The sequence below is a fragment of the Phlebotomus papatasi genome, chromosome 2 (genome assembly GCF_024763615.1).
Source record: "Phlebotomus papatasi isolate M1 chromosome 2, Ppap_2.1, whole genome shotgun sequence".
NCBI classification, from domain to species: Eukaryota; Metazoa; Arthropoda; class Insecta; order Diptera; family Psychodidae; genus Phlebotomus; species Phlebotomus papatasi.
This window is the reverse complement of record NC_077223.1, coordinates 84,298,244-84,307,561: the sequence shown is the minus strand read 5'-3', so window position 1 is coordinate 84,307,561 and position 9,318 is coordinate 84,298,244. Positions and strand designations below refer to the sequence as shown.

Sequence of the window (9,318 nt, the reverse complement as noted above, 5' to 3'; positions counted from 1 at the left end):
CCGCCTTTCAATATTGAAATATACCTTTTTTCCTCAAGCAAAAATTATATTCCAATACATAAAAAATGAGAAAAAAAGAGGAGCACCGAGCACGTCGCAGCCACAAATCTATGGATGAGCTCCCTCTTCCGCAAATTATTCCAAAGAACGATCCCTTCAACAACTAGGGCATCGCAGAGAATGCGACTATTTGGACTATCTAAACTAGGCACACAAAAAAGAAGAACCCCTGGCTGATAATCCTGTCACAAGCTCCACGAGATATCATGGCACACCAGCACAGTAACCGTAAGACAAAGTCAACAACACGAGTCTTCAGGTAGGTTGGTTCTGTAACAGTATGACAATGTCATATGACAAATTTAACATTTTTTTATGTGGTTAAATTATGGTGTCTACACATTAGAAGAAATTTTCGTCAAAAATTGTTTTTTTTTTTAATTCCGACGTTTCTGCTTGGAAAATTCTCTTTAAAAAGGCATTTTTTAAAGAAATTGCTCCAGAAGAACTAATTAAAATCCGACTCATATCAGTTACTTAGTAGAGTATCACAGAGCTGCTTTACAATGGTCATTAGATGCTCATTGGGTTTTTATATTGCTCTAATCCAGAATTTATCTTAAAAATTTGTTATATGACATTGTCATACTGATACAGAAATCCTCTACAGGTAAGGAAAAAGTGGAACACCCAGAAATTGAATCTACCCAAGGAGAAATGATCGAAGTTGCGGAGTCCGAAGACATACCGCATACAGAAATTAAAAACCCTGGAGGGGAATTCTGTAACGCTCTGGCAATGCCATATGACAAATTGGGTTCGAATCTTAAAAGAGCTTTTTCGAAAATGCGATTCTGTAACCGTGATATTGCCATTTCAGCTCATGTGTCATTGTCAGAAGTCCCATATTTGAGATTTCTGGCAATTCAAATGACAATGAATTTTGTTAAACCAATCAACCAAGACGTAGGGTATTTTCATAAAATCATCAAGTAAAGGGATTTCATTAAAAATTCAATGAATTGCATTTTCGAAGTCATATGATATCAATGCTCGAATGGCATTGTCAAGTTTCGAACACACGCGTGACAATGCCACAAAAATTACAGAATTCCCCTACTGATCAGCCAGTCTTGGATCTCAGCGTTAGCACTGAAAAACAGTTCAGACCCGTACGTAAAAAAGGACAATTAAAGCTCTAATCTAATAGAAGCTTTGTACCCTGGGGCAAGAACTGAGGAAAACTTTCCTACATATCTCCGCCGCATGATCAAACCAAGTCAGAGATTAATTGAAAATTATGCCTAAGCTGCCCAGTAAGGGAATTCTGTAATGCTCTGGCAATGCCATATGACAAATTGGGTTCGAATCTTAGGAGAGCTTTTTCGAAAATGTGATTATGTAGCCGTGATATTGCCATTTTAGCTCACATGGCATTGTCAGCAGTCACGTGTTTGAGATTTCTGGCGATTTAAATGACAATGAATTTTGTTAAACAAATCAACCAAGACGTACTGTATCTTCATAAAATAATCAAGTAAAGGGATTTCATTAAAAATTCAATGAATTGCATTTTCGAACTGATATAATATGACAAAAAAAAGCTCGAATGGCATTGTCACGTTTCGAACTCACACGTAACAATGCCACGAATACAGAATTCCCCTACAGGTTGGTGTGAATAATTAAGACTTCAGATTTAGCAAAGGTTGAGAACAAGGCCGTTGCAATCAGCCCATTTACAAATTCTTGAGAGATCATCATTTATAGCCTCAAATTCAGAAAAATGATTCTGGACGAATCCCCAGAGCAGTACACCTGAAAGTCGTCTGCGGACAAATAGTGGAGAGCTTGCGGCAGATGGGTCCCGGTCAAAATCATGGATTCTTAAAAATGTCATTCCCACGATTGCATCCGCGCTTACTGGAGGCAAAGGGAAATTTTTTGTGTCTTGGGAAATTATTCTACACATTATTCTTCATATAATTTTATCCCTTTCAGGATTTTGAACATTCGGGATTTTGGCGTTCGCGATTTTTGCTGCCTTCGGCGCAAGACCACTAGTAAAATGTGAAAATAAGATGGGTCCTAAATAATATAGAGCCTTGAGGGATGCCCTGAGAAATACCAAGCGGATTAGATACTTTTCTACCAGACCTAATGGTTTGGAATTGCATCATGTTGTTCTATATGTTACTTTGTTTAATATTTCGACTCCTTACCCCTTATAGTCGTAATTTTGGTAGAAATTTGGAAAGCTAAAATTTCGAGTTTTTTGCCGCCATATTGTTTGTCCGTTTGATTGTCCGGCCGTTACTACGTTGTCTAGAGCCCAAACGGTTAGAGATAGAGACTTGGGATCTTCGGGGGACGCCCCCATAAGTCGACCTTGGGACCATTAGCATGCCCCTCATTTCCCCAGTTTTTGGGATTTCTTGAAAACGCATCTTCCAATTTGTTTTTTTAATTTTTAGATATGTCACTTCAACCCATTATAATTCCTGGAAACGGACTTTAGTAGTGCCGATTCCCAAATTTTCTGATATTAAAGCCACCTTTTGATTTTAGGCCTATTAGCTTTCTTCCTCTCCTCTCGAAAGCATTTAAATTCTTCATTAAAAAGTTTCCCAACAACGTTTGAATAACAATGGACTATTTTTGGGACTTTCAGTCGGGTTACCGTAAGGATCACAGTACTACTTCTGTCCTTCTCCAGAGTAAAATGTTTGAGGTCGTTTTGTCATTCTTGTTCTTGTGGATTTCAAAAAGTCATTCGAGAGTCGCCCTCATGATCTCCTTTGATATAAATTGTGTAATATAAATTTGTTAAGTTTGGCGATATCGCGGCACCTTCTATCTTAAGCAAGGGCATTGGCTAAGGTTCTATTATTTGTCCTCTGCTATTCTCCCTTTTTATTAATGATCTCCCCTCTGTCTTGCAAATATTTGTTCGTTTCATCTTTATGCAGATGACCTACAAATTTATGTCGAAAGTGAAACACCGTTGAATCATTCTTAAAAACGGTTTTTCAAAGTCAATGGTTAAAAAGGCTATAGAGAGCGTATGTCTCAACCGAATGGTATCATATTTGGACTCATCGGAAAGGTCTTGGAATTTCTTACAAGTTTGAACCGCTTCCAACCAGTTCGTAACCGATAACAAATTTTATCTGAAAATCAATTTTATTATTCCTAAACTATTTTAGGCGATCTTTTGAGTTATTTAAAAATAAGTTCAAATCGGTAAACTGTAAATATTGCGAAAGAAATTTGAGGTAAGGTATCTAAGTTGAAGAGTTCGAGCATTTTGCAAAGCATGGGACGCTTTGCCACTTTTTTTGGGCAGAGACTTTGCATTTTCTTTAAATTTTGTTCCATGTGAATATTTCATTTTTTGAACATTCAGTTGTTTGCTTCGGGCGGGACACGAACTCACAATAATTGTGTCTGAAGATCTCATCCGGCCAAGACCAAACGGTCTTGCCTATTGCGCCACTGAGATCTTCGGTGATGATGAAGGATAGGGTAAATATTATCTCTAACTTTTTTCCTTTATATCAGAGAAAAGTAATTTTCTGGGTCATGGATTAGTTAATGAATTAGTTATTCACAAAATAGCTCTTATTTTGATTTAATATTGCTTTTGCGCCTGTAATCTAGGCAGAACATTTTTTACTGTTTTCTGGTGATTGCGGTCACAGTTCAGATTCTACTGATCCGTTTTTAGGTGTGATTCCTTCTAATCACACCTATTTATTTTTCATTATGAGAGAGTTGTAGGTCTTCGAATGGCTGACAATGCTGGCACTCTCTAGGACACTGAAATTTGTGAAATTAAATTATTTTAATTTAATTTCAATTTTTAATCCAGCCTGCAAAGCAAACAGAAACAACTTCGTTGAGAAGTGCAAAACTGGGAAGCTTTCTAGGTCCTACTTCCTTATAGATGGCGATGTCAACTTCATTCCCAGTATTTTTTAATGTCTTCAACAATTGCACTATGTATCTTTGGGATTTTGTACTTGATCCGTCCGCTAGAAGTCAATTTGCAAAAGGAAGCATTTATGAATTTTTCTTCCTTCTGGAGATTAGACAGATCCTCAAGATCCGTCCGTGGGCAAAATGATAATTTGTTGAGGCTGCAGACTTACATCTTGAGCCACTGTAGGAGCAACAATGAGATTTGGGTAGGAAATGTTCGTAACGACAGGATTAACATGGGTATCCAGATGCCTTCCCAGTTCTTCTGCATCCAAATACCTCTTATTGCACTGCGGACATTCAATCTGCTTCCCACTTCCGTGCTTCACCATGTGCTTCTTGAGCCCCGTCTTGTTGATGTAGGTCTTCTCGCAGACTCTACACTGAAATTCCTGCCGTTTCACCTGAGGCTGCATACCACCGCGTCTCCTGGACTGTGATCCTGGGATATGAGTTGCTGAATGCCTTGTCAACTGGTACTTCTGCACAAAGACCTTCCCACATAATTCGCAATCGAAGGTCTTGACTGCTGTATCTCCATGCTTGACTAGATGACGTCTGAGTCCCGTGGGATCAGTATAGGTATTCCCGCAGTGCTTGCAAACATGCTTCCGGATACCAAAATGCCTGTCAATGTGGTTCTTCATGATGGACGACGAGTGGAAGGCTTTTGGGCAAACTGTGCACTTGTACGGCCGAACATCGCTGTGAAACCGCAAATGGAGCTTCAAATCAGCCATCCGGATGAAGGCTTTAGCACAGACTTCGCACTGAAACAACCTCTCCCGAGAAGCCCGCTCCCTAGCCACTTCCTCTTGATCCTTTTTCACCTGTGGCACCTTCGTTCTCTCATGCATCCTCAAATGTTTATAAAAAGTGCTCGAATGACCAAAAGCCTTCCCACAAGTTTCGCAATGGAAATTCTTCTCCTTCGTGTGCGTAATCATGTGCGACCGAAGACTGGCCATTCTGTTGACTTTGAACCCACACATCTTGCAGCTAAAAGGCTTATCATCGTTGTGCTTGGCAATTGAATGCGTCATCAGAAGCCCTACTCGTGGAAAACCCTTCGTACAAATCTCACATTTGAACTTGTCTCCCATATGAGTCCTCTCGATGTGATGCTGCAGCGATTGAAGTCTACACAGTCGCTTCTGGCAGAAGTGACACTCAAATCTATACTTATCCTCAGCATGCATCGTCCGATGCCTCTGGCGATCATGCAACGATGTCACCATCTCTCCACAAACTTCACATTTCTCCTGAGCATGAACTTTTTCCCTGTGGAAGCGCAACTCGCAGGATTTCTCGAAGATTTGATCGCAAGACTTGCACGGAAAAGGCTTTTCCTTCTCCGTGTGATAGAGTAAGTGCCTATCCAGGTACTTTTGAGCGGAATACGAAAGGCGGCAGAAGGTACATTTAAATGGACCTCCACGTTTCTGAGTGGATGGCTTCTGTTCCTTGGGCTTTGGGCCACGTTTCTTCCTGATCTTTGGCTTTTCTTCAATTTCTTCCTGTTTCATTTCATTTGGACTCTCTTCTTCCTCCTTTCTGACTTCCTCAGTACAGAAGTCAGCAAATCCATCTACTTCATCACTATCTTCTGCTTCATCAGGTTCTAATTTTATGTCCTCCTCCGAGATGTTTTTCGCATCAGGGCTATGGCTGTAATGATAAGAAACATGCTTGGTTGAAGTTAGAAGAAAGCGGGATGAGTTCGAAAAAATACGTAAGGGTCCCGTCTATTTGTTCCTGTCATCAATCTAGACTAAAAGACACCAAACCGTAAGTGATATCGACATTGACTTATACGGGCTTCGGACCTAAGACCTAGCCATATGGCTTAACAGTTCTAATTTCTTCTCAATTACGACTTTTTGGCAAAATTTAATTTAGGATTAGATCATTAAAGATAAATTACCTATTATGTTCTCAAAAAGCAATAAAATTGATCGCTTAGCGACACCTAAGTAAGTAAGTAAGATTTCCTAGACATTCCAGGATTCTGTGATTGATAAGGCCCCAGAATTCTAGGAGCCTCGAAACTTACAAGATGTCTGAATATTCGGTATTCTGAAATTTATTGAGTTCCAGAGATTTACGAAATCCTAAGTTTTTCAGGGCATAAAAATCCCGAGATATTCGGGGCTTATTGGGGTTCCGGGATTTAAGAGGAACTTGTGATTTACTGGATCTTAGAATTATCGAGTCCTACACGGTAAAAACTTTTGGACACCGACCAAAATATTGGAACAAATTTTCCTTGAAACAATTTTTTTTGGAATCAATTTGTACCTAAGAGAAGATATTTATTTGTTCCAAAAGGTTTTCTTTACAGTTTTGTTACAAAATACAGTTACAATTTTGTTAGTTTTCTTTTGGAACCGTTTTGATACAGTGGAATGTCTACAAATTTGAGTTGATTTCGTTTTATACAAATTTGTTCCCGAAATTTGGAACAGAATTTGTTGCACTCGGCTGTTTTGTTCTCACTGTCAGGAATAAATTGGTACATATTTTTTATAACAATATTATTCCTACATCTGTATCATATTTGTTCCAAAAATTTTCGATGTCCGTGGACGAGGAAATTTTTGGAGCCAAATTGTTACTCATATGGGGAATCTTTTTGTTCCCATTATCGGGAACAACTACGTGTAAGTGATTTCGTCTTACAGTTAAGGCCTATACTTCAGTCGAGATGGATTTCAGTGGCGAAAGTTCATAAGGAACATCAAATAAGAATCAACTTAAGAGTGTTTTATACAGACGCGTGCATGACGAAATCATATGCAAGTGCTGGCAGCAAGAGGGGAAGAGAATCTCGAATTAAAAAAGTGAAACCATGTAGCACGAAAATTGCCACAGATTTGGCGTCCTCTTCACTTCGGTGACGGGTGACTGAGTGTGAGAGGAGGGATACGCTTCTATACTAGACGAGCTATTTATTGGAACAAATTCGTTACTAATATTGGGTATCTTTTTGTTCCTCCTAGAAGGTACAAATTTGTTCCAAAAATTTTCGGTGTCCGTGGACGAGCTACATTTTGGAACAAATTCGTTATTAATATTGGGTATCTTTTGTTCCTCCTAGAAGGTACAAATTTGTTCCAAAAATTATGGTGTCCTTGGACGAGCTACAATTTGGAACAAATTCGGTACTAATATTGGGTATCTTTTTGAGTCTCATAAAATGAACAAGATTATGCCAAAAATTATGGTGTCCGTGTACGAGCTAATTTTTAGAACAAATACGTGTCGAAATTTTTTACCGTGTAGATATATTTAAAATACCTGGATATTCGAAATTCCGGGATTTAAAGAGCTCTGGGGATTTGCGAGGTCTAGGCATTTTCGGGGACTCGGCATTTTCGGGATCTTGAGATATTCTGGATCCTGAGATTTTAGGATTCAGGACTCCCGGAATATTCGATGTTTCAAGATTTACAACGATTTACGAGGATACAAAATTACAGAATCCTCAAGATTTTCAAGATCCCTGGATATTCGGGGTCCTGGAGATTTACGAGGCCTTGATATTTTCTGAGATTCCACACTCTCATGGTCCTGATAATTTTGATATTCGGAATTTCGAGATATTTGTGGTTTCGGACATACAAGGTTCTGTGATTTACAGGGCTCGATATCTTCAGGAACGCTGTAGTGAACTGATAACTTATTTTCGATACTATCAACTGTCGACTAACTGTTGTGTAACTAATATAGATGTTTATCAACAGTCTCATTCTTTTAAGAATGTCACAATGAATGGCCCAACAATCCGTAAAAAGTCAAGATTCACTTAATCTAACGGATATAGATTTATCGATACCATCGATTCGATGGTGTCGAAAAGTTATCATTCCACCCCTGGATATTGGAGGTCCTGGGATAGGATTCTGGGAATTTAGAGTTCCTAAGATTTTCGAGGTAACGATATTTTCAGGATTCCGAAATATTCAGCATCTTGCTATTTTTGGGGATATTCTGGTTCCGGAATATACAGGGTTCCGTAATCAACGGAGTTCCTGGATCCCCCTCCTGGGTTGTGATTCTATACCCCTAAAATTCACCTCAAAATTAAATTTTCACTCATTTTGAATTGCAACCATAAGCTTATCTGGGCTTTTAATACTTTATTTTTTTTAGAATTCTTGAAATAAGTCATTAAAATTTCTCCTTCCCATCTAATTTAAAATTTAAAAAATAATAACTTCTTTGTCACCAATTTTCTCGAAATATTTCTCAAATTATTTGATAATTATTGGAGTGTTCTTTTTAATTATCACCTTGGATTCTTTTGGATTTTTTAGTATCATGTTTAATTTATCGGTAAATATGAGAATATTAGAGACTCACCAAATGACTGAATTGCTTCCCTCATCTTCAGCTGGAATCTTCTTTCCTGAAGAAGTCTCCAAGGAATGCCTCCGAAGATTGTGCTTCTCCAATTTGGCCTCCGTTGAGAATTGTTTCCTGCAAGTGCTACAATTGAACCATTTGGTCCTCCTCTCTCCAGTGTGCTTCCGGAAGTGCCGTCTCAAACGGCTGGGCCTCGGATAGGCTTTCTGACAAATTACACAGAGATACTCCTTCTCACCACTTTCCTTTATCCTCACCGTGCTCGTGAGGAATTTCTTCTTCTCCTTCTGACCTTCTGGAGAACTGGAATTGAAAGGGAGAGTTCCTGGAATCTTCTTGTATTGGTTAGGACAGACTATTTTTTACCTTTCCCGAATGCTGATGAATTCAATCCCTTTGGAAGAGTTCTTATTGCTTCTATCACTGATTTCTGAATCACTTTCTGATCCCTCATCTCTGTTTTCTTGACTCTTAGGAGCTTCCTTGTCAAGAGGGACTTTTCTCTCCTTCTGCCCAACATGAGCTTTTGCAATGTGCTTTTTGAGACTCCCTTCAAATTTATATTGCTTCCCACAGTGCTCACAATTTATCACGGGGTTTTCCCTCTTCATCTCTGTGCATCAGAGCCGGGACTTGTATTCCTTGTGACTATTTCGTGATCCACTGAATTGAGAATAATGTTCCCCTGGAAATGAAACTGTTTATGTACAAGAAACTATATAGAACACCTCTAAATAATTATTGTACAGGTGTGTAAATTATCTCCTACCCTCGTTGAATAATTAAATAAATCCTCAGGAAGATTCAAGTAGTAATTAAATGTATTTTCTGAGCACGAAAAATCCCTTTCTATTAAGAAGAAAAAACATTATGATACAATTACTCACTTTCTGCTCAATTTCTCACAGAGAATTTCACCATTTTCTTTCCATTTCCTGTACAGGTTACCATTCAATTAAAATCATTATTTTT

At 38.6% G+C, this 9,318-nt stretch overlaps 1 protein-coding gene across 2 annotated transcripts; it reads right to left on the bottom strand.

Moving 5' to 3' along the window:
• Positions 1-3,600: 3,600 nt before the first annotated feature.
• On the bottom strand, positions 3,601-9,297 carry LOC129804755 (zinc finger protein 883-like). 2 transcript variants are annotated; one of them, XM_055852344.1, is made up of 4 exons: positions 9,234-9,297; positions 8,713-9,031; positions 8,344-8,649; positions 3,601-5,649 (listed from the first exon to the last, which is right to left on the bottom strand). In XM_055852344.1, the coding sequence occupies exons 2-4, from the start codon at positions 8,955-8,957 to the stop codon at positions 4,101-4,103; spliced, it is 2,100 nt and encodes a 699-aa protein (XP_055708319.1). In that variant the 5' UTR covers positions 8,958-9,031; positions 9,234-9,297; the 3' UTR covers positions 3,601-4,100. The 2 variants fall into 2 exon arrangements, with proteins under 2 accessions (XP_055708319.1, XP_055708320.1); XM_055852345.1 differs by having other exon boundaries at positions 8,713-9,043; positions 9,234-9,295.
• Positions 9,298-9,318: the final 21 nt, after the last annotated feature.